This window comes from Carlito syrichta, unplaced genomic scaffold, assembly GCF_000164805.1.
Source record: "Carlito syrichta isolate Samal-C Ts95f unplaced genomic scaffold, Tarsius_syrichta-2.0.1 Scaffold316483, whole genome shotgun sequence".
NCBI lineage: Eukaryota > Metazoa > Chordata > Mammalia > Primates > Tarsiidae > Carlito > Carlito syrichta.
This window is the reverse complement of record NW_007260579.1, coordinates 87,287-111,793: the sequence shown is the minus strand read 5'-3', so window position 1 is coordinate 111,793 and position 24,507 is coordinate 87,287. Positions and strand designations below refer to the sequence as shown.

Here is a 24,507-nt window from a genome sequence, read left to right as displayed (position 1 = left end):
ATTGCATGAGCCCACAGGTTTGAGACCAGCCTGGGCAACTTGATGAGACCTCATCTCTACCATAAATCAAAAAATTAGCCAGAAGTGGTGGCATAAGTCTGTAGTTCCAGCTACTTAGAAGGTTGAGGTGGAAGGATCACCTGAGCCCAGCAGGTCAAGGCTGCGGTGGCCGTGAGTGTGCCACTGCACTCCAGTCTGGGTGACAGAGTGAGACTCCAACTCAAAAAAATTAAAAAGAAATAATTGTATAAACCATTTTTTGTTGTTGTTCATGTAACAAATATTTGCTGAGGCTACTTTGCCAGACAACATTTTAAGTTCTTGGGATATAACTGACAAAGTATTCTCTGTACTTATGTAGTTTACACTGTAATAAAGTGAGATTTTTAAAAAAATATATTAAAATTAGCAAAAATGATGAACAATTACAGAAAACTATGTGTTCTATGGGATTATATGCGGGTAGAGGATTATAATTTTAAACAGATTGATCAAGTTAAACTTCATTTTAAGGTCACATTTGAACAAAGATTAGAAAAAAATGGAGTCAATCATGTGAATATATATATAAAGAGAGAATAATCCAGGCAACAGTAAGAGCTAGTGAAGATGCCCTAATGTGGATAGATACTTGGCCTGTTTAAGTAGTCAGGAGCCCACTCTGGTGGAAATGGAGTGGGAGATGAGTCTGGAAAACTAGAAGATAAGTCCAGGAAAAAAAAAAAAAAGAGAGAGTTGGATCATATAGAGCCTTGAAGCCTATTGCAAGATTTAGATTTTCCTATTTTACTCCAAGAATTGGGGTGGCATTTATGAGTTTGGATCAGAGAGATGATCTGATTTTTGATTTCCCAGGATCAGGCTTGCTTCCATGTTGAGATGACACTGAAGGGAGGCTATTAGCTCCTTAGGGAGCTATTATTGCACTAATTCTGGTGAGAGATAATGGTAGTTCAGATCAAAATAGTAGAAATGGAGATGGACAAACAGGATCCAGTTGTAGATATAGTTTGACAACAGGGCCAACAAAATTTCTTAATAGACTGAAAAGACAATGTGAAACAAAGTGGGCAGTCAAGAATGATCAACTGGAATGACAGAGTTGCCATTAACTAAGACACAGAATAGCGCAGGAAGATGTCAGAAGGAGAAATATCAGAAGTTTGATTTTGCATATTTTAAGCTTAACTGGACAATTAAACATCTACAAAAATATTGAGTAAGCTGTTACATGAGTTAGATACTCAGGAGTGAAGGCTAGGATGGTGATATATGTGCAATTCATTGGCACATATTATTTAATGACAGAGATTAGATGAGACCACCAAGAATCTGAGTTTTCTGGCACTCCAATATTATGGACTTTGGAAAAAGAAGAGAAATCAGAAAATATTATGCGGAAGGAGTGAACAATAAGATAGAAGGTAAACCAAGTGTCCTGAAATCCGAGTCAATAAAATACATGAAGGAGGAAAAAGTGATCAATTTTGTCAAACATTGCTAACAGTCAAGTAAGATATGAACTGAAAATCGTCCATTGGATTTAGACCTCTGGAGGTCATTGTTAAATTTATTTTGAGAAGTTTGCATGGATTGGTAGAGGCAAAAACCTGACTGGGGTAGTTTAATAGAAGACCGTCAAAGACAAATCACACATTTCAAGTATGAACAACTTTTTCATAGCGTTTCATTACCCATGAAAGCCAAGAATTAGGTAATAAGGAACAAATGGGATCATTAAAATACTTTGTTGACTGCGATTCAAAATGAATACATAAAAATAAATAAATATATATTTTAAATCATATTTAGGACACATGCATACAGCTACACATTCACATCTATATTTATAACAGAAAAACGTTTTTACAAAACAATACTTACCCTTACTTTATATGATACTTATTATTTTTTCTATTTTGTTTTTCCCTATTCTATTTCATTAAAAACATTTTTGGAACTGAGTTTATCACTTATTCATGGGCTGTGACTCTCAATTTGTAAATAAAATGAAATTAGATCTTTAACTCTTATTATCTTTGACTACAAATTTAATAGATGGTTTATATTTTTAATCTTATATTTATCCATGCTTTCTAATTTGTTTACAATAAAGTATTACATTTTGTTAAAAACCAAGTTTTATATATGATAATTTAAATGTGATAAAAAAAAGATATGCACTCTGACAGTGTTAGTAGGATGTCAAAATAGTACAATACTTTTTAGAGCAATGTAGTAACATGAGTCATAAGCATTAGTAAACTTGGATATCCATTTAGAAGGGACTGAAGTTTTCCTTGATGAAGTAGCATTGAAACTAAAACTTGAAGACTGAGAAGGCATCAGTCAGAAAAAATTATATAAGATAAATAATTTGTGCAAATGTCCTGAGTTCACAACAGCTGGGTGCATTTTGGAAACCAAATGTAGGTATGTGGCTTATAGGAATCAAATGTAGGCATGGGACACAGTGAGCAAGAGTCATGAGATGAAGGTTAGAGGCAAAATATGTAGAATTTTGGAGGTCATGTTTTGAGATTTAACCCAACCTACAAGTGTAACCCAACCTACAAGTGAAGACATTGACGAGAATTAAAGACATCATACTCTTAAAATAAAATTCCTGGTGTGGTATGAATAGTAGATTGGATTGGTATAAAAGCAGAAGTAGAAATGATGATTTAAGAAACTTTTTTGTGTTATCTCTTCCTATGAAACAAGTCACCCCTAAAATTAATGGTTTAAAACAGAATTTATTTGTTTGTTGCTTAATGTCATGATTGGAAATTTGGGCTAGAGCTAAATGAGTGATTTTCTAGCCCTGGTTTATTCATGTCAGCAACTGATTGACCAAGGTTGGCTGAACTAGGACAACATTTGCTAAGATAATTAGACTCTTGTTCATGTGGTCTTTTACCTTCCAGAAGGTTGTTGAGTAAAGTGTACTTGGGCTTCTGAGGACTAGCCTCAAAATGGGTACACAGTCTCTTTTGTTACATTGTTTTGGCCAAAGCAGGTCAAAATGAAACTGCTAGGTTAAAGATATATCCCAGCGTGGCCTCCAAATGTTAGGTCAGGCCTGCTGGGGATGTGGGTAGCGATCTAGTGTTGCATGAAAGATGCAGAGAATTGCACAGAAGTTAGATTAGAAAATACAATTTATTTAAAAAGTAAATGAGAGAGAGAGAGAGAAGAGATTCACCTCTCCAAGGTAGGAGAAGGGGTCAAAGCTTAGGAAACATGGAAGTGACCATAGCTCAAAGAGCACATAGTCACACCAGAGTTTAGTAAAGCAATGGTGGTTGGCTGCTTGAGGTTGAATCCTTTTAATCCTTCCCTCTGACAGGGGCAGGCCATTAAGGTGACTGGGTGATGATCTGCTCCACATCATCATGAAGGGGCAGGTAAGTGTAGGTACTGATGTCAGGTGATGGATAGCAGGTAGATGGGTGGGATAGTCACATGATTGTTGCCATGATGGCAGTCTGTCTGTGTCATAAAGGTCATGAAGGGTTGATTAGGTTAACTTGAGTCTTATGAGTGGATGCAAATATTTGAAAGAGAAAAACGAATTAGTACAAAATAAGCTGGGGGGTTGTAAAACAATTATCAATAGCTACCTCTGAAAAACTGGTTCTGTTCTTGGTTAGTGATTAGAGGGTAAGTTCAGTGAACTGCTAGAGAAACAAGAGATTTAGGCAATTTTTAAATGGCTGATCATTGAGTATATTAAATCCATGTTATGTCCTTTTATTTCTCCCTCTTGTTATTTTAAAATAGTCTTATTTGTACCTGGGAACAGGGATGAAGGTTAGGCTTCTGTAGCTGCCTCCTGCTGGATAGGGGTGTAGACATGTCCCTACCTGTCTAGAGTAAGAGGAAATGATGAGAGGACAGAAGCCCGATGGAGTTGCTAAGCATCTTTAACATCTGTACAAAGCACTATGTACAAGTATATACTATTAGAATTAATACTACTATAATAAAAGCCATTATAGCCACTGTTATGACATATTAAGGCCTTGGTGTCTGGTAAAATGTATTTATAATTACTCCAGTGGACTTGACACCCACAATAGGAGTCCAGGCGGTTCTCACTGTTGTACAGTGAATTCCTTAGTCCATATATGAATGTCCCCGCAGCTTGTCTTTTTCTTATGAAACTTGAAGAATGTGTAGACAGTTATAAGAGATTTGTTAATCATAACTTTAACAAGGAAATGCAGCTGCTTTGACAAAGTCTGAAGGAAAAGAATTGAAAATATTAGTTTGGAGACAAGTAGTTAGATTGTAGTTTAAATTATTATTATCTTTTTTTGAGTTGGAGTCTCACTCTTTCACCCAGACTGGAGTGCAGTGGCACGTTCCCGGCTACTGCATCCTCGACCTGCTGGGCTCCAGGGATCCTCCCGTCTCAGCCTTCCAAGTAGCCAGAACTACTGGTGTACACTACTGCGCCCGGCTATTTTTTTTTTAATTGTAGCGACAAGAGCTCACCAGGTTGCCTGGGTAGATCTCGAACCTGCGGGCTCAGGCAATCCATTCGCCTCAGTCTCCCAAAGTTCTGGGATTACAGGCTGAGCCACCAAGCCCAGCTGTAGTTTAAATTGTAAGAAATAATAATGAACAAGAGAATTTAAAACAGGTAACGGGGCGAGAGAAAACTGTTCCTTGTTCTTTAACAATAGGTCTGATATACCTTCACAATGATTGATATGTTAAAGGGTGGATCCCAGGTAACCACTCCAGAGAAATGAGAGATTGACATTTCTCCACTTTTGATGGGAGGAAGGGTGGCATTGGCCTTCTGCCTTTGATGGGGAAATATTACTTTAAAGTTTAACACAAATAATTAGTAATACTTTAAACAGAAAGTCCTATTGTTAGCCATCTTATGTTAGATTAGTAACCCTTGTGCTTAGAAGGAGATTTTTAAGGCTGTTAGCAATTAGGCACTGAAAAGCACTATAGCTGATGACAAACTACTGTGAGTGGCTGAGATACCATCTTAGGTTTTTACAATGATTGTTGCTTACAAAAACAGTTCACCTGATCTACAAGCAGTTCATGAGGAGGGTGTGGGGTAGGTGTGGTTCCTGAAGCTTTTGTTTCTTCCCCATTGAGAACTTGAAGAGTTTAAGTATTAAAGATTTTTAAAGCATAATTTTATAACATAGGATTATAGGTCATTGTAAATTACATATTTAGCAAGTGATAGTCTAAAGATTTTGAAAAGTAAAAAATTACAGCCTCGGTGGCTCAGCCTGTAATCCTGCACCTTTGGGAGGCTGAGATGAGTGAATTGCCTGAGTCTGCGGGTTCAACACCCGCCTGGGCAACTTGGTGAGACCTCATCTCTACAATAAATAAAAAATGAGCCTTATGCTACCGGTGTGGTAGCATGTACCTGTAGTTCCAGCTACTCGGAAGGCTGAGGTGGAAGGATCGCCGGAGCCCATCAGGTAGAGGCTGCAGTGGCTGGGAGCGGCCACTGAACTCCAGTCTGGGTGACAGAGTGAGACTCCAACTCAAAAAAAGAAAAGAAAAGAAAAGTAAAAAAAAAACCACTTCACTTTTTAATAAGGGAGATCTTAAGCAATGAAAACCAACAAGCACTTGGGAAGGAGGGCTAACTGAATTTGTCTCTTCCTTCCCTCTCTGTTGCTAATAGAAGAAAATTCTTTTGGAGGTTGTTATGGTCTTTGAGTAGCATTTTGGCCTAGGCTTAGTGTAATTGATATTAATGGTAAATTCATAGAAATCACTAAAATTTCGTAAACTTGATTGTTCACAGAATTTCTTTCACACATTTCTTTTCACATACCATCTTCAACATACTCATACTTCTTTTTGTCATGCTTGAACCTTCTATTGTTGTCTTATACTTTCCTTCCTTTTAAATAACCTGCCATTCTATTATAGGACAAAACTTTACCATACAAGATCCTCTCCTACACAAAATTATTCTCTTTCCTTTATATCCTTCCTTATCAAAAACATTCTTTTATACCAACAACTTTCTACATCTTTCCTTTGCTTTTTGGTTTCTTTCTTTTCATTTTTATAGATAACATTTTACATTTAACCTTTAGTAGCTTTGGATTAAGATAAGGCTATAAGGCTAATATGAATGACCAGAACCAAATGGATGACCTGTGTTAAATTAAGAAATCAATTTGGGTTCTAGCACCCTAATATTCCCCTGCAGTGTTGTTGGGGTGATGGTGAGCCAGGGACAGGCACCTCAGCAGATTTCCAGGCCTCCTTAAGTGGCCACCATTTCTGAGCTAGGTGTTCTTTCCTCTCTTTGGAAGAGAGTGTACCTGCTTTTCAATGGCTTTCTGGCCTGCATGGTGGACAAGGTCCTGGAGGTTTAGACCTCTCTGGGGCAACTATGCTTCTAGTGCCCCCTGCGGATTATACCTATAGCAACAAATAACATCCCCTTAGCTGGACTGTTCTTACCAGGTCTCTGATGGTGACTCATTTGGGATGCCTCTTTGACCCTCTGGTTCTTCAGCCCTCCATGTTGGCACCCTGTTGTTCCTTTAACATCTTGGCTGGGAAAAAACCCTCGAAAGTTCTTCTTTAATTGGCCATATATATGAAACTTTTGACCATTTATCTGTCTATAATTGTCTGATGTAAAACTTTAGAGTGAACAGACCACATGGATGCAAAATTATCTGTCCTTATTTAATTCGAACTATGAACAGGCAAATTTGTTAAAGTCCTTTATAAATTGCTAAACTACAGTTTTAGTTGTGAGGTGCGGAAAATTTGATGGGAGTGATCAGTTCCCATTCTCATTGTGCCCACACAGAGGACCCAATACTTCATCCATCTGGCAGAAGTACTAGGCTTAGTAAAGTGACTTAACTTTCTTTCCAAAAGACATTAGAAAGCCTGACATAACAATAGTGTTATCTAGCACTAATGTTTCAGCACATGATATGGTTGGAAGTAAAATTTTACTAGAGCACTTGTAAGTTTGATTTGGAAAAGCAGACTAAAATGGCAATTGAAGTTTTTCAGTTAATTAATTAGCACGTGATCCCTTTGTTTGATAGTCCTAGTTTAGATCTAATTAGAGAAAAACATGAACTTTAATATATTTTTGTCCTGCTACCTCCCAGAGGAGACTGGCTAAGTCATGGTGGAAACCTGAGGGGGGTGCACCACACGTGATAGCTAGTAAGGCTGCCACTCATGGTTATGAGACAGTGAGGGAGGGAAGAAGGGGAAGGCTGGAGGCTAGGGTCAGGCATCACAGTGGTAGACATAGGCCCCTCTTCCACAGGTAAAGGTGGAGTCAAGAAGGAAGAGCAGAAGGGAAAACTGATGGAGGGTCAAGTGACAAAAGCAGATTATAAGAGAGGAGGAGTTAAACAAGTTGGGTCAGTGTCTGAGTTGTTAGAAGGAAAGCAGGAAGGAGATACAGTAATTAAAGGAGAAGTTAGGAGCATGCCACAGGAAGAACAAGGGATCTGGGCAGTGCACCATTTTGAAAACCTCATACCATTTGCCCTCATGGCAGCAATAAAGGTCAAGTTTAAGGAGAGTATCAGAGGCAAGAGATCTGTCTTGGACCCATCTCCTGGTAGTCTAGCCGATATTGAGGAGATGCTTAGGGCAGATGTTCCCCTTTAGTAAGCAGGTCCTAAGATGATTTTCAATGGGGGAGAGGGCCCTTTACCAACCCATTCTGGGTTTTCCATTGTCATGGGAACCTTTCAGATAGAGATGGGACACCTAGGCTTCTTTGCCAGGAAGCAGCATTTATTGGTGGTGGTACCAACTCAGTGGAGTCACATCCAAAGGCTGAGCTCCTAACGCAGCAGGGCATTGCTTTATATACCTTTGTTAATGTCCCCTTTACATTGTAACCCCTTTTTTCCCTTATAAGGTGGCATGTTGGCACCATACATTTTGAGTGGGTATTTCATAGCTCAGACTACAGTTAGCCCTACATGTTAGTTGTTGATTGGTTTTACATAATCATCTCATTTACATGTCCTATTTGCTGACTGGTTTACATGATTACTATTCTGATTGGTTTCTGTCAAAAGTTTAAACATGTAGCCCAACAAAGTAAAAAGCCCACAAAGGAGAAAGCACAAAGAAGCAGTAAGTAACTTATTTCCCCTTATCTCTGCATTTTCAGAAGGGCCCCTGACTCACCATGAGGAATAATTCCAGTAGGGGAAAGAAATTGGTCTTAAGAATGGTCTCTGAATGACTCAAAAGACAAAAAACCATCCATGTCCTCAGCTGGCATCCTGGACAGAGGAGTCAGTGGAATTAGATGAGGAAGTGAGAACTGAATGAGATAAGGTGTTCCCTGTATCCATCATGCCACTGGCAGCAGACCTTCTGGCCAGCGGTAAGACTGCTCCCATGCACGTTCAGAAACCTGGCACTGGGACTCTTGCAGAGGGCTGGAGCACCAGCAAAAAGCTACCAAGCTGAGAAAGTGTCCGCTCAGGTCATGCTCAAAGACCACAAGCAAGGAATAGTACATGGAGAGAGGGATTGGTCTTGGGAGCAATTCTGAGAAGGCTGGCAAAAGAGACACAGGCAATGGCTAGGCTGTTTCTACACAGGCAGGGGCAAGGCAGTACACAGGCGATATAGTAGCCTCCTCAGGCCTGCTTTCCAACCTTCTAGTGGGGGATGGGGTGTCGCATGGACTCACCAGTGAAGACAGAGTTTCACAGCAGAGGAGGCTGAGGTGACAGGGAGAGGTCTGTTCAATACAGGATCCACAAACCTGGTCTCTCTTCACAGAGAGAGACTGAGGCTGAGAAAGAGACGAGTGAGAGAGAGAGCAAGAGTGCATCAGATCTTGGCGGGACATCCAAAAATGTTAGGTTAAAATATATATCCCAGCAGGGCCTCCAAAATGTTAGGTCACACCCACTGGAGGTCAGGTTGTGTGATCTAGCGCTGTGTGAAAGTTGCAAAGAATTGCACAGCAGTTAGATTAGAAAATATAGTTTATTTAGAAAGTAAATGAAAGAAAGAGAGAGAGAGAAGTTGCAAAGAATTACACAGCAGTTAGATTAGAAAATATAGTTTATTTAGAAAGTAAATGAAAGAGAGAGAGAGAGAGAAAGTTGCAAAGAATTGCACAGCAGTTAGATTAGAAAATATAGTTTATTTAGAAAGTAAATGAAAGAGAGAGAGAGAGAGAGAGAGAGAAAGGAGATTCATTCTCCAAATTAGGAGAAGGGGCCAAAGCTTAGGAAAACATGACCTGGTCATAGCTCAAAGAGCACATGGCCACAGCATTGCTTAGCAAGGCAATGGTGACTGGCTGCTTGAGGTTGAATTCTTCTAATCCTTTCCTTTGATGGGAGAAGGTTGTTAAGGTGATTGGGTGGTAGGGGCAGGTAAGCACAGGTACTGATGTCAAGTGATGGTCAGCAGGTAGATGGATGGGTTAGTCAGATGATTGTTGCCATGGTTGTGAGGTCTGTCTGTATCAGGAAGATCATGAAGGACTGATTAGGTTAACTTGGGTCTTATGGGTGGAGGCAAATACTTGAAATAGAAATGCTATTTAGTACAAAACAAGTTGGGGAGGGGTGTTGTAAAACAAGTGATTAGAGAGTAAGTTAAGTGAACTGCTAGAAAGACATGAGATTTAGGCAATGTTAAAATGACTGCTCGTTGGGTATATTAAATCCATGTTACGTCCTTTCAAAAATGTAGGAGGAGGGAAAGAAATTCCATCTTTTGAAATTCCACCTTGCTAGGAACATGGATATAATGAAAATTGTGCTTCTTTTTTGGGGGGAGGGAGAATAGAGAGTTTATTGGTTTACATTATGCTAAAATCTACATCAATACCACTGGAACTAATTATGTATGTACTAGTTAAAAATAATGAGGCATTACCTCCTCCTACCTTGGAGAGGTGAATATCACTCTCTCTTTCTCTCTCTAATTTACTTCCTAAATAAACTATATTTTCCAATTTAAAAAAAAAAGTGGTATAGTGTTCTATACTTAGAACTATGTTAAAGGAATTTCTTGAGCAAAATAAACAAAATTTACCATAGCATTACCTTTTCCTTAATCTACAAGGTTAACTCAATGAATTATGTCTTTCTCGGGGAAATAAATAGGCCTTGAAAATTTTAACTACCTTTTTAGAGGGAAGATGAGTAAAAAGAAAATTAAATTCTTAATTCTGTTGAAAGCAATTCTTTATAAGAAATGTGTGTTAATATAACATCCTGATTTTTGAGCAAATATATCAAAGGAGCCTATACTTTACTAAGACTCTTGGAGTTTCTGACACTATGATGAACTAATGAGAAAAGATCAGAGAAGAAGTTTGCTATTAATTAGGCCATAGGGAAATAGAATTGCTTCTTTTCCCTAGTTATCACGGGAAATATCCCAATAGAGAAATCTCCCCAAGAAACTTTTAGAAACAGGTATAACAGTCCTTCCTGTTGAACTGAGGGAACTTAAATTGCACAAACTCAGGAAAAGGAGAAGACCTTATTGTCTCTGCTAGAGGTAAGAGGAGAATGCACCTGGGTTCAAAATTAGGCTTGTCATGTGTTAAGGAGAAAGTAAATTGCCTAGTAGGTAGAGGGAAGAGCACATGTAGCTAGTGCTCCTTCTGTTGACTTAAATGACAATATTTGGAGACATATTTGAGATTACATGAATGGATAAATAGATTTAATTTTAGAGAGAAGGAGAAACACTTAGAGGATTAGAAGTCAGTGATAATATTTTTTTTTTCTCTGATCCATGACATTTTGAATATTAGGACTTTGTACTTGGTAATGATACTATTGCTCACACTTCACAGTTTTCTAAATTAATTATGACCCAAAAAGACACAATTTCACATACCAGTCTCTGGACCCAGCCAAATACATACAAACTAGTAAGATAGGAAGATCATTAATAAAGAGAAATCAGATTTATCAGAAGAGTCTATTACTAAAAATTTTGTCCCAGTATATTGACTCTAACAGAACAGTCTGTAGTCCTTGTGAATTTTTTATGTTTTGTTTCCTTTCTTCCAGTGGGACTGGGCCAGCTCATTTCTCCTTTCAGTTTCCAACAGATAAACTTCAAATTGACGTATTAACCTCTGCAGAGTAGAACATTGATTTTGCCAAAACATGACACCCTAATTCTATTAAAAGGATTAGCACCAATCATTTTGGGGAAATAAATAGAGATGTAAGAAACACAATAAGATAATAACAAACTGCTTTAGAAGTGCAAAATGTCTCTATTCTCAGGAATTAGTCAAAGTCATCTCTATGCGAAGTTGAAAATGGAGATAGTATGTAAATCTTTGCCCCTTCTCTTAAGCACTTCGTGTATGTAGGTCAAGGGCTCAGTAGAGATGAGAGGGTATTGAGAGTATTGAGCTGCCAGAGGATGGAGTAGCCAATCAGATCAACAAGGAGACAAAATGAAAGTTAATAGTGAAGTCACTTTCTGTGATGATATGAGCAAGAGGCTAAAACTGGAGAGAATGCCCACTCCCCTGTGCTCCATTCTCCCCCATGGACTGGTGCATGGGTTTGGGGTCAGGTGGATCAGTACAGACATGGGAAGCCCCAAACAAAAAATTTATGAATCCTGGGGCAAGGGGAGGAGGAAGAGGGCTATGAGTTGAAAAGTAGTAGCTTGAGTTAGAGTAGGGCAACTCATCTTCAAGATTTTCCCTTCGTCCCCAAAAAAGGAGACCAAGCAGAAACACATGAAGAGGACCTTGGCCAAAAGCTTGGGGTAAAGAGATTTAGGATTAAAGCTCTGGGGCCAGAAATATAAATATGCAGGAGAGTCTGAGCCCTTGATTACAACTCCCTTCAGAGGCTGTAGTGCACGGATGGTGCACCAAGTCTGTGTGGAGAGGGATGCTTTCCTGTGAGCTTGCCAAGTAAAGTCTTTGTCATTGCTTATGTTCAAGCCTGGACAATCACACTTAGTTGTTTTTTGGTTTTTTTTTTTTGAGTTGGAGTCTCACTCTGTCACCCATACTGGAGTGCAGTGGCCACTCCCAGCCACCGCAGCCTCGACCTGCTGGGCTCAGGTGATCCTTCCGCCTCAGCCTTCTGAGTAGCCGGAATTACAGGCACGCGCTACCACGCCCGGCTAATTTTTTTATTTATTGTAGAGATGAGGTCTTGTCAAGTTGCCCAGGTGGGTCTCGAACCCGCGGGCTCAGGCAATTCTCTCACCTCGGCCTCCCAAAGCGTGGGATTACAGGTTGAGCCACCGAGCCCGACCCACACTTAGGTTTTAATCAAAAGCTGAACTCCTAAGCTGCACCCTGTGATTTTTCAGGACCTGAGTGAGAAACATAGGTTACCACCCAAGGACTTGAGTTAGGTAAGACTTGGAGGCAATAATGGACTAAGACTGTGATCATGATCATTTCAAATAAGATGTTCAGGCTTACCTAGAGGAATTAATGGGGACATGAGTCCCAGTAGTTACCAAGCAAGGAAAAGACATCCCATAGCCCACTAGGGTCTGCTCTAGAGGGTCAATAGGCTTTTTTCTTCTATTTTTATATGAATCTTCATTTTTACCTGCCTGGGTGGGGCATTGATTCAGGCACAGCACAACTCAGCCAGTAAGTGACATAAAGGTTTTCCAGGGTTCAGGCAGGTCAGGGTACACACACAGGAAGTATCCTCTCAGAGGACATGTACAATTCCCTGAAAACAAAGTTCACAATGTGAAGGCACCCCAAACAGGGCATGCATTAGGCAGGCAGTCAGGTTAACAGGGCTCCCAGTGGGCTTCCTATCATGAGGCCTGCAACCCTGGGGTTTCAGTCTAGTCAAATAATTGAGTTTAGTCCTTGGTTTCAAAGGGTCTGCCTGAGGCAGTAAGTTTTAAACAGTTCTACTTGTCTGTGACATTAGTCTATCAGTCGTACAAGTGTGAATGTCATCTACGGGCATTTTTCATGAAAAATTCTCAGCAGCTTAAAAAAGTAGAATGGAGAAGTTGTGTGTGTGTGTGTGTGTGTGTGTATGTGTGTGTGTGTGTGTGTGTGTGTGTGTATTTAACGTTGTTTGTGTTTTCTTTCTTTTTTTAGAAGAAAGGGAAAACTTTTGAGAGAACATCTGAAAAACAAATATTAACAATAAATAATATCTAATTATTAATATCTTTCTCCTCTCTCATGTCTCCCCAGGTGTCAGAGTTTTAGTTTGTTGTTATCAGTGTGTCTTATAAAGTAATTAACATTTTATATATAAAAATAAGTATTACTTATTTATTATCTAGAAATTTTGTCCAAAGTGTTGTATTTAAGAGGTACAAAAGCATTTTTACAGAAAAACACGCATATATAACTTAATCAGAAAGGCATAAATTTTCACACTTCTAAAGGATTTCAAAATAAGTTTACATAACTTCCCACCCATTGCTGTTTAAGAACCATTTAAATTTCCCATCTATTTAAGTCTTTGAAAAGTGAAGACCCTAGCAAGATCCCCCATGAAAACCAAGATATCCATAACTGTAAAAGAAGGTTATACAATTTAAGGAAGAGAAAGATAATCTGGTCAAAAATACAGCAAATGAGAAACACTTATTTGGACAATTACTGCCTTGAGACTGCTTGCCTGAGACATGCAACCTTGCCTTGTTCTGTCCCATCAGCAGTTGAAACCTGTCCTGTAATTGTCCATTAAAATTTTCAATCACGTCTAGTAGTGATATGGAACATGAAGAGTCAATACTGTGTCTTACGATTGGGTTCACTGATGTACAGCTTGGGCAGTAAATCAGGGCAGTCAGATACAACATGCTCAGAAAAAGTAGAAAAAGATCAAAAGTTTTTTTGCAGAGCTTGGATAGTGTGGGCTGAGTCAGTGGAGTGCATGGGATGGCCAAACCCAAAGAAAGTGTCAACTTCAGTCAGAATGCAAAGAGATCCTCTGAACGGAGCAATGGGATTCATCTGCCAATAATTATTACTTATTTGTTATCTAGACCTTTTGTCCAAAGCACCAGAGGACTTTTTTGCTCAATAATATCTTGGCCCATAGGCTTGGGAATCTGTCCATGGCCTGTGCTTTTAGTCTTAGCCAGGTTCTGATAGGCAGGACAGCTTTTCATGCTGTTTTGGTGCCTTTTGATGACAAAGGTGGTCCATATGTGCAGGCCCACTCTAAGATGTTGTCTGAATTTTTATGGGCTATCCTCTCATGGGTCAAGGAGATGATCAACTTGTCTGTGGCAGAGGACAATTTTGTCTCTGCACTTAGTTGACAAGTGTAGTCAGCTCATTGGTTATGGTTCCCCTTGTTAGCATAGGACCTCTCTGGTGAGCATCCACATGGGTAACAGAAAGCGTATTGGGAACAGAACAGATTTCTGTCCAAATGTCTCATCCTAACAGAGGAGCTTGCATATGTTGGTCCTAGCCTTGCCAATGGCTATTTGCCCCCAAAATTGCCAGGCTAATAGCTAATTATTTATTTATATATACACTATATATACATACACAAAACAATAATATCATTAATGCAATTAATACATTTACTAATATATTAATACAATAGGGACCGTGACAATGAAGGTTTATTGATGCCTGATGGATCTCAAGGTTGAGTTTGAACAAGGGTCCAGTTGGTGGTTACCTCAGAACAGAAAGTATTCCATGTTTCATCCTCATTTTGGTGTCAGTGAGTGTGGGACTCAGTCATCTGTGAATGGGTAGTTAAAAAGCTTAACACGTGCAATTTTCTTTTATTTCTCTGTTGAATTTTAACCTCAGCTTAAGGTCTCTTATTCCCTTCTTATGGAGAGAGGGATATTGGCCTAACCTCTAATCTTGTTTATTTATGAAAACCGAGAGGAGAGATCTGGGTGAAAGCCTAATGGCTCCAACCCATCTTCAGACCTACAAGGAGAGGCAAAAGGAACAGAAGTCTTGTCAGTTATAGGAACCATATTGGTCACCAGTTTCTGCAGCAAAGGCAAGAAGTAGAGAGCCAAGAGGAACAGCAAGAGGGGGTGAATAGTCGTTTTTTTGACCAGGATTTCTGGGGGTTGTATAGGACAGGCAAGTTCCATTCAAGCTTCTCAAGATTTCTGCCAACCCCTATTGAGTCTTTCTCTCTGTTTGAACTGTAATCTGACCCACCAGCTAAGCTTAGCTTCTGTTTCTTAACCTAATGTATTGGATATCCATCCATGTTGTTGTGTGTACCAGCAGTTCATTCAATTTTATTACTGGGTAGTATTTCATTAACTAGTTTGTTTATCAGCTGGATGCCAATTTGTTTCCATTTACAATACAGCTACTATAAGTATTTGGTTACAGGTTTTGCAGTGAACATAAGCTTTCAGTTTTCTTGGATAATTGCCAAGGAGTTGTGCTGCTGGATCAATAATAATTTAACATTATAAGAAACTGCTAAACTCTTGTCCTCAGTGGCTGTAACATTTTGCATTCCCACCAACAATGTATATGAGATCCCGTTGCTTCACATTCTGCCTGGACTTAGTATTATCAGATGTTTGGGGTTGTTTGTTTGCTTTGTTCTGTTAAATGGTAGTTGTCAATCTTATAGATGTGTAATGGTAATGTATCTCCTTGTGGTTTTAACTTGCACTTCCCTAATGACCTAATGTTGATGTTGATAATATTTTTATGGACTAATTTGACATCTATGTGTCTTCTTGGATAAGTATCTGTTCAAATCCTATGCTAATTTTTTTAAAATGCTGTTTGTTTATTTTTTATTGTTTAATTTTGACTTTTTTTGTATTCTGGATATGTCTTTTGTCAGATGTGTGTTTTGCCAGTATTGTTTTTCCCAGTATGATTTTTCTATTTATTCTTTTAACATTTTAGTTTTCAGAGTGAAACTTTTCAATTTTTATAAAGTCCAACTTATCAATTTTTTTTTCTTTAATGGATTGTCCTTTTGGTGTTATATCTAATAAATTTGTTTAAGTTGTGGTTGTAAAAATGTTATTTTCTGTTTTCTTGGAGATGTTTTAAATTTTTTGTCTTTTATTTGTTTATCATACACTTTGTACTAATTTTTGTATATGGTACAAGATTTTTAAGCAGATTTATGTCCAATTCTTCCAATACCATTTATTAAAAGACTGCTTTCTCTACTGAATTGGCTGGCCATTACATAGGGATCTGTTTCTGTACTTTATATTTCATCCTATTGATTTATTTGCCTATTATTCAGTAGTACAACACTATATCTATTTTTTAAGCTATATTGTGAGTCTTGAAATCAGTTAGTATGAATTCTTCAATTTTGTTACCCTTTTTCAAAATGTGTTTTTGAAGGCCATCTTTTTTATTTGTCCTTTTACATAAATGTTAGAATCTTTCTTTCAGTCACTCCAAAACATAAACAAAGATAAAAATCCTACCACAACAGCTACACCCCACACTTTGCAGATAAATATGGTGGGGGCAAAAACTACTGGAATTTTGCTTGAGGTTGCATTGAATGATCAGTTTATAGACAATTGGCATCTTCACAATACAGAGTATCTATTCATGAACACAATATCTTTCCATTTAATTAAGTCTTTGTTAATTCTTTCACCAGTGTGTTACAGTTTATAGCATATAGATTTTGCAATATATTTTGTTGAATGTATACCTATTTCTTATTTTTGATGTTATTGTGAATCACACTGTTTTTGAACTTCATTTTGCAATTGCACATTCTTTTTTTTTTTTTTTTTTTTTGAGTTGGAGTCTCACTCTGTCACCCAGACTGGAGTGCAGTGGCCGCTCCCGGCCACCGCAGCCTCGACCTGCTGGGCTCCAGCGATCCTTCCGCCTCAGCCTTCCAAGTAGCCGGAATTACAGGCATGCGCTACCATGCCCGGCTGATTTTTTGATTTATTGTAAAGATGAGGTCTCGCTGCCCAGGCGGGTCTCGAACCCGTGGGCTCAGGCAATCCACTCACCTCAGCCTCCCAAAGTCACGGAATTACAGGCTGAGCCACCAAGCCCGGCTGTACATTCTTAATAAATAAAATATATACACTAATTGATTATTATATATTGTCATTTTATCCTCTAATCTTGCTTTTCTGCTAAATTATGCCTTTAATCTAGTCTACATGATGCAACCAGACTCACTTTTCAAAATTCACAGTTCTAATAAAATTACTCTTCTGTTTAAAACTCTTCTAGTGGTTCCTAATTTCTGGCAGGGGAAAGTCTCATTTTAGACAAAACCTACTAATTCCTTTAAGATAGACTTTTTACTGATCTCTCCAGCTTCATCTATTGCACCATCTTCAAACTATTTTCATTGCACAGACACACATATACACAGAAAGACAAACATACATTGTGATATATTTCTGGTTTCTAAATCTTTGCACACTTTATACTTTCTTCTTGAACACAACTCTTTATAGATTCAAGTTTTTTGCATGCCTCTCTCATACTTATCCCCCATATTTTAGGCGAAAAATTGTTTAACACAGTCTCTTCCAAACTTAGAATTGGTATACACTGTACTTAACTGTCGTAGCACTTGTACACTTGTTCCCGCAGACACTATTAGATAACATAAGAGTAGCAAGGAGTTTTGTTCCTCATAACACAGTGTTTGAATGTGCTGTTCTTTGTTCTAAGGACTCTACCTGTGTAAACTAATGTAATCTTCACAGCAACTTTCAAGTTAAGTGTTTTTGCTATTTTCATTTTACAGACAAATACACTGAAATATAGAGCTTCCATAACTGTCCTCAAGTCACAGAACTGAGAAGTATTAGAGCCATGATTTGGAACCATGCAGTCTATAGTCTATATCCAAACCTCACATCCTTAAATATCATCTTATTTTACTTGTCTATGTTGCACTGATTCTAAATTATGTGCTGAATAAATCATTCATGTTTAAATGAATTAATTCACTCTCACATACCTTCCTCCCCCATATTTCATTGAAAATTATTTGCATAACGTTAACATCGATTTCCAAATTGTTTCTGGTCAGGCACGGTAGCTCACACCTATAATCCAGAACTTCAGGAGGCCAAGGCAGGAGGATGGCTTGAGCCCAGAAGTTCAATACAAGCCTGGGCAATATAGTGAGACCTCATCTCATTATAAAAATAAGAAAAAAATTAATTGGGCGTGGTGGTCTATATCTATAGTCCCAGCTACTAAAGAGGCTGAGGGGGAAGGATTGCCTGAGCCCAGGAGGCTGAGGTTGTGGTAAACTGTGATCCTGCAGCTGCATTCCAGCCTGGGTGATAGAGTGAGGCTCTGCCTCGAAAAATAAATAATAAGCTGGGCTCAGTGGCTCAGTCTGTAATCCCCCGCCTTCGGGGGGCTGAGGTGAGTGGATTGCCTGAGCCTGCGGGTTCGAGACCTGCCTGGGCAACTTGGCGAAACCTCATCTCTACAATAAATCAAAAAATCAGCCGGGTGTGGTAGCACATGCCTGTAATTCCGGTTACTCGGAAGGCTGAGGTGGAAGGATCGCCGGAGCCCAGCAGGTCGAGGCTGCGGTGGCCAGGAGCGGCCACTGCACTCCAGTCTGGGCGACAGAGTGAGACTCCAAATCAAATATAATAATAATATACTAATAATAATAATAAAAGATTCTTATACTTCTACCTATTGTATTACCTGAATAATATTTGTGATTTGAAAATGCTACCTACTACTTCCTTTCTAGAAATTTCTGCCTTTCTGGTATTCCTTTCCCAATTTGCTTGATCTTCTTCCCCATTTCCTCTTAATACATTGGTGTTGCCCCAGGCCTCAATTTCCTGTCTGTTTCACTTTTTACTTTGTTTATATACTTTTTCTAGATGCCCTCATCCACACTGAGTTGTCATATATCACTTATATGTGGGTAACACATATAAATATATATCACCAATGCAGATATTATTTACTTGCCCATTGTATGAGGGGAAACCCCCCCAAACAGGAATTTATTTATTAAAAAACTGTGTATTTATTCTTACATGTTTAAATTTCAGTCACATTCAAAGTACTTTTTGTTTGATGCAAAGCGCCTATCAGGTGCTTTTTCCACTGCTCAAAATAGTTTTTGGACTGTCAATTTTGATGCCTTTCAGTGCTTGTGCTGTTTTTTGTTTCACCTCCTCCGCATCAGCAAAATGTTTCCCTTTGAGGATTTTTTCCCTCTGGGGAAAACAACAACAACAACAAAAAGTCACTTGGGTCGAGAGCAGATGAATAGGGAAGGTGGAACTCAGGAGTTATGCCATTTTTTATCAAAAACTGCTGAGCACTCTGCAAGATGTGGGCAGGTGCACTGCCACGGTAGAAGAATCAGTCACCTATTTGCCACAACTCAGGACATTTCTTCTCCAAATCCTGTTGCAACCTTCTCAAAACTTCCAGATAAAAACCAATGGGTTTTTAGAACACTTGCCTAGCAGGAGAAGCCTCTACTACAAGGGACCTGCTCTCCAAAAGATAATGCCAGTTTTTTGGTGGTGTCCCCCTCATATAGCTTCCTTTTAGGTTTCATTGACACTCCAAAGTCAACCACTCTAAACAAATCTCTTCATTTCACTTCAAATCTGTTTCTCCTCCATATCCCATTATGCCCCTTTTAAAATTAATTTTATTTTATTGTGTTAAGAAAATTCCTTAATTTTTGATGTTTGATTTTATTATTAGTATTTATCCTGAAAGCCCAATAGACTATAGGCTGGCACACAAATGATATCAATAAGTATTTGTTAAAAAAAGTAATAACTTGTAACTGAATAATTTAAAAAATTAGTATTAACTCGTGACTGAAAAATTGGTGTTCATTAGTCAGCCATGGAATTGTCTTTTGATTGTTTTGGCATTCAAGGCCACTATCTGTAATCTATATGCATCCTCTCATTTTCAGTAGCTAAAATAAACATAGTCCATTCTTTTATTCGTTTTTGTATATTAAAATTAAAATCAGATCATATGTCCTTAGTAGCATCTGTTTCTCTTCTAGGATAATCCAATATATAACATAATTATGATGTATATATGTCAAAACGTCATAATGCACATGATAAACATATGAAATTTTATGTCAGTTTAAAATAAAGCAAAACAAAAAATGTATAAGATAATTGCATACCTAAGAGCATGAATAAAGCTCCACACTGGTGTGCCTCTGAATATTCTTCATGTCAAATCTTGCCTTTAAGGTGTGAAATCATTTTTCATCTTTTTAATTTATTGATTTGCTCTGCTAATAGATTAATAAAAATGTTTTCCTTTAAAATATGTTTAAATTAAAATGGGCTCCAAATGATGGCAAAGTTAGTTTGTTTCTTTTTTATTTTGTTTTGTTTTTATTTCTATTTTTATTTTATTTTCCTGTTTTATGTTTAATCTCTGTTCTCAGGCTATTATTTCAAATAAAAGCCAATAGAATTTTTGTTGCCAGTATCTATTTGGCATGAACATAATTAACGTCTTGCTCTCTTTGACTATAAATAATCAAACGATTACTTCTTGCCATGCCACCTTCAAAAGTAGCAAAAGCCTGTTTCTATCAGGTTCCCAGATTAATTTGTGTACCTTATTTTTCAGTCAACTCATCAATAGCAACTAGCTTGGAGTAACTGGAAGCTGCTAACTAATTTTGTGGCATCCGGTTTCATTAACTCGGAATTGTACCTTTAAAATAATGACATTGAAAAACTTGTGAATTGATTGTTGGATTGATGAACTTTCTCACAAGCTTCTTTAGTAGCATGTTTTATATTCTACATAATATAATAAAGCTAGAAAACATGAGTATTTCAGAAGTCTGATACTAAGAAAAAAAGTATGTGAGTGCAAATATATGCATTTCCATGTATCAGATGTTACATAAACAACTGATGGATGAAGGATGATTGATAGCTGTCAAGTAATAACTTTTTCTTGTTTGCAATAATTCAACTCTTTCAAACTCTAAGGCATAAGCATGTATAGAAACAATCAATATGTCCTAATTCTCTGTAGGCACTTGATTTTCCAGAAGTTGATAAGGTCACATTTGTCAAATTTAATCAATATAAAGCAGTTATTGGTAGAATTTCTTCAAAAGTATATATTTTTGTTCTGTAATGAGAGCTCTGAAAAATATGAAAGCATATGAAATATTTTCCTTTTTTCCTTTTTTTTTAAGAGACAAGTTCTAGTCAAATTGTCCAGGTTGGTCTCGAACTCCTGGACTCAAGCAATCCTCTTACTTCTGCCTCCCAAAGTGCTGGGATTACAGGCGTGAGTCACCATGCCCGGCTGCATATGTAATATTTTTCATCAACTCCATATAAATTTCAAGTGCTTCATTTTAATTTAAAATTTCAAATACCATTCTGCAATAGCCTTGTATGAAATTTTAAATTAATTTTTAATGAACAATTTTAAAAATAATATTAGCTTAGGAAAGATATTTACTGCCTTACTTGGGAAATGCTGCCATCCAGCATAAGCAAGCATTCTTTATAGCATAAGGAGTTTATTTATAAATGAGGTATTACTTTTCAAACTTCCTTTATGTTGTAAGTACTGTTCTTTGACTGATTTTCAGTCTGTTAGGCTAGCTTTCTGAATTGTCTGGACAATAATCCCTGAGTGTTGCTGATGAGTTTTTTTGCACTACTGTTAGAGATAGCGTCTTCATACTTCCTGCCACTTTCAAAGGACATAGTAGCAAAGCCCTAAATTGTGCCAGAATCCCACACTTTGGCTCTCACCATCTCATTGCATGATGATCTTTTGTCGGGATATAAACAACCTGAATAGGGAGGCTTGAATATTGATCAAAAATCTCTGCTTCTTTCCAGTATCTTTCATGGATGACACTTTAGGAGCCTGATCGAAAAGATACAAAATCTACCACTGAAAAATTTCTTACTGGTCTCTTCTTTCTGTGCTGGTCAATTTCTGCTAGCTTAATTTTTTCTGCTTCTGAGAGTAGAATTTCCCACCAAGGAATCACCTTGATAGTTGTGCCTGAAAACTTTAACCTCTTTTCTAACCACATTTAATATTACTCTGTGGTGTGATGAAGCAGAATATTGAAAACTGGGACTATTCAGGAAATTGCAGAATACAACTTCACAATAGTTATATGGGAAAAAGAGATCGAAAAGTTTTGCTTAATCTGTAGCCAAGAACTGTTAGAGGATTTATGTGATGTGTGACTCAAAAATTTATCTGGTATAAAAATTATAAAGTATTATTAGCACCCCTATTATTCTACTTTATTTTAGCTAATATAATGTATAAGAATATAGTCTTGATTTCTTATTTTATTATTATTTATATCCTTATTTAGAATATAAATTTCATGATAGCCAGGAACAGTAGTACATGCCTGTAATCCTAGCCACTCAGGAGATTGAGGCTTGAACCCAGGAGTTTAAGGCCAACTTAGAAAACATAGTGAGATCTCATTTCTAAAAAAAGAATAGAAGCATTATAAATGTAGAAATTTCTTCCTTCGCTGTTGAATCCAACAAATTGATCATTGTGCTTGGTATATTAAACAAGTATCTGTTTAATCCATGAATAAAGAGAGGCAAATGATGTGTCTAACTTTTATTTTTATCTGACTCTTACATGAGCTAATTGATCTGGGTTTTTTTTTCACATTTCATGTAGGAAGTGAGCTGTGTCTTTCCAGCCATGACAATTACAGTTGCTGAGGCCATGGTGAGATGTAACCAAACGATTACAGTGACTGAGCTACTCTTTTCTGGATTTCCCCAGTTTGAAGATGGTAGCGTTGTCTTCTTCACTGCTTTGTTTATCATCTACATATTCATTGTTATTGGGAATCTAATTGTGTTTTTTGCAGTCAGGATGGATACTCATCTCCACAACCCCATGTATAATTTCATCAGCATCTTCTCATTTCTGGAGATCTGGTATACCACTGCCACAATTCCCAAAATGCTCTCCAACCTCATCAGTAAGCAGAGGACCATCTCCATGATTGGATGCCTTTTGCAGATGTACTTCTTCCATTCACTGGGAAATTCAGAGGGGATTTTGCTGACTACCATGGCCATTGACAGGTATGTAGCCATCTGTAACCCTCTCCGTTACCCAACCATCATGACCCCCCGGCTGTGTGCTCAGCTCTCTGTGGGCTCCTGCATATTTGGCTTTCTTGTGCTGCTCCCAGAAACTGCATGGATTTCCACACTGCCCTTCTGTGGACCCAACCAAATCCATCAGATCTTCTGTGACTTTGAACCTGTGCTACGTTTGGCTTGTACAGACACGTCCGTGATTCTGGTTGAGGATGTGGTTCATGCTGTGACCATCATCTTTTCTGTCCTGATTATTACCCTCTCTTACATCAAAATCATCACTGTAGTTCTGAGGATTCCCTCTGTTGAAGGCCGCCAGAAGGCCTTTTCTACCTGTGCTGCCCATCTTGGTGTCTTTCTGATGTTTTATGGCAGTGTGTCCCTCATGTACCTGCGTTTCTCTGCCACTTTTCCACCGATTTTGGACACTGCCATTGCACTGATGTTTGCAGTTCTTGCTCCCCTTTTCAACCCTATCATCTATAGCTTGAGAAATAAGGACATGAAGATTGCAATCAAGAAGCTTCTCTGTCCTCAGAAGATGCTTGCTGTATCTACAGTTTAATGCCAGCCTGTAGGCACCTTTCACTTTGGATGTTACTCTAACACAGTAAACCATAAAATTAACATATGATCTATTCGCTGTAACACTGTTATTTTATATATCTTTATTCAAGTTCTTCTCATGTACATGTTTATTATGCTTATGCATGTGCAATTAAAAGAGCATTGACTACCTGTCTAAACTTATATAGATGGATAAAATAGAAAAGAAAATATGTTTAAGCCATTAAAATATGTTTTATAAACATTACTGTATTACTTTAATATAAATATTATTACTTAAGCATTATATTGTATAAGCATTATTAACAACTATGGATTATATACATAGTAGTTAAAAGAATAATGTATTTTAAAAGTAGTAAAAAGAACAATGTATTTAAAAGTAGAGCTTCATGTGCTATTATGAATATTAAACGTATTACTTTATGCAAGTGCTTAGAACACTGCATAACACAGAACAAGTACAAAGTGTTAGCTGTTAAGATTATTTATCACTAATTACTAGCATTTCTTATTGATGCTTTAAAGACAGCTGTAAGCGTAACAAATTAAAAACAAAACACACAGGAATACTTAGCTATGATTATTGTTTAAGTTTGTTGTTATTATAATTTCTCTGGGGCCAAGTTGAATTCTTTATTTTACATGAACTGATTTGGTTGAATTCAACCAATTAAAAAATTACTTAGTCTTGTCCTACAATGTATGTATTAGGACCATTAACTTTGTCAAGGCATTAACCATTAGTTAGTTAGATAATTATAATTAAAGAGCGAGTGAGACAGAGACCAAGAGATTTGGGGATTTAAGGCAAATGCTCTCTCATAAAACAGATTAACTCTAATATACAAATAATTAAAATAGTTCTTAGTT

The 24,507-nt window shown here is 37.7% G+C and overlaps 1 protein-coding gene across 1 annotated transcript; it reads left to right on the top strand.

Moving 5' to 3' along the window:
* Positions 1–7,344: 7,344 nt before the first annotated feature.
* Positions 7,345–23,632, top strand: LOC103277135 (olfactory receptor 6K3-like). The gene is made up of 4 exons (XM_021707297.1): positions 7,345–7,652; positions 11,055–11,112; positions 22,634–22,684; positions 22,742–23,632. Exons 1-4 carry the CDS (start codon positions 7,345–7,347, stop codon positions 23,630–23,632), a joined length of 1,308 nt encoding a protein of 435 aa, XP_021562972.1.
* The last annotated feature ends 875 nt before the right edge of the window (positions 23,633–24,507 follow it).

Coding starts and splice junctions, on each gene's coding strand:
- LOC103277135 (XM_021707297.1), top strand. CDS start 7,345: ATGGAGGGTCAAGTGACAAAAGCAGATTATAAGAGAGGAGGAGTTAAA. Junction 7,653..11,054: donor AGGGCAGATGTTCCCCTTTA/GTAAGCAGGTCC, acceptor CCTTTCTTCCAG/TGGGACTGGGCCAGCTCATT. Junction 22,685..22,741: donor TTACAGTTGCTGAGGCCATG/GTGAGATGTAAC, acceptor GGATTTCCCCAG/TTTGAAGATGGTAGCGTTGT.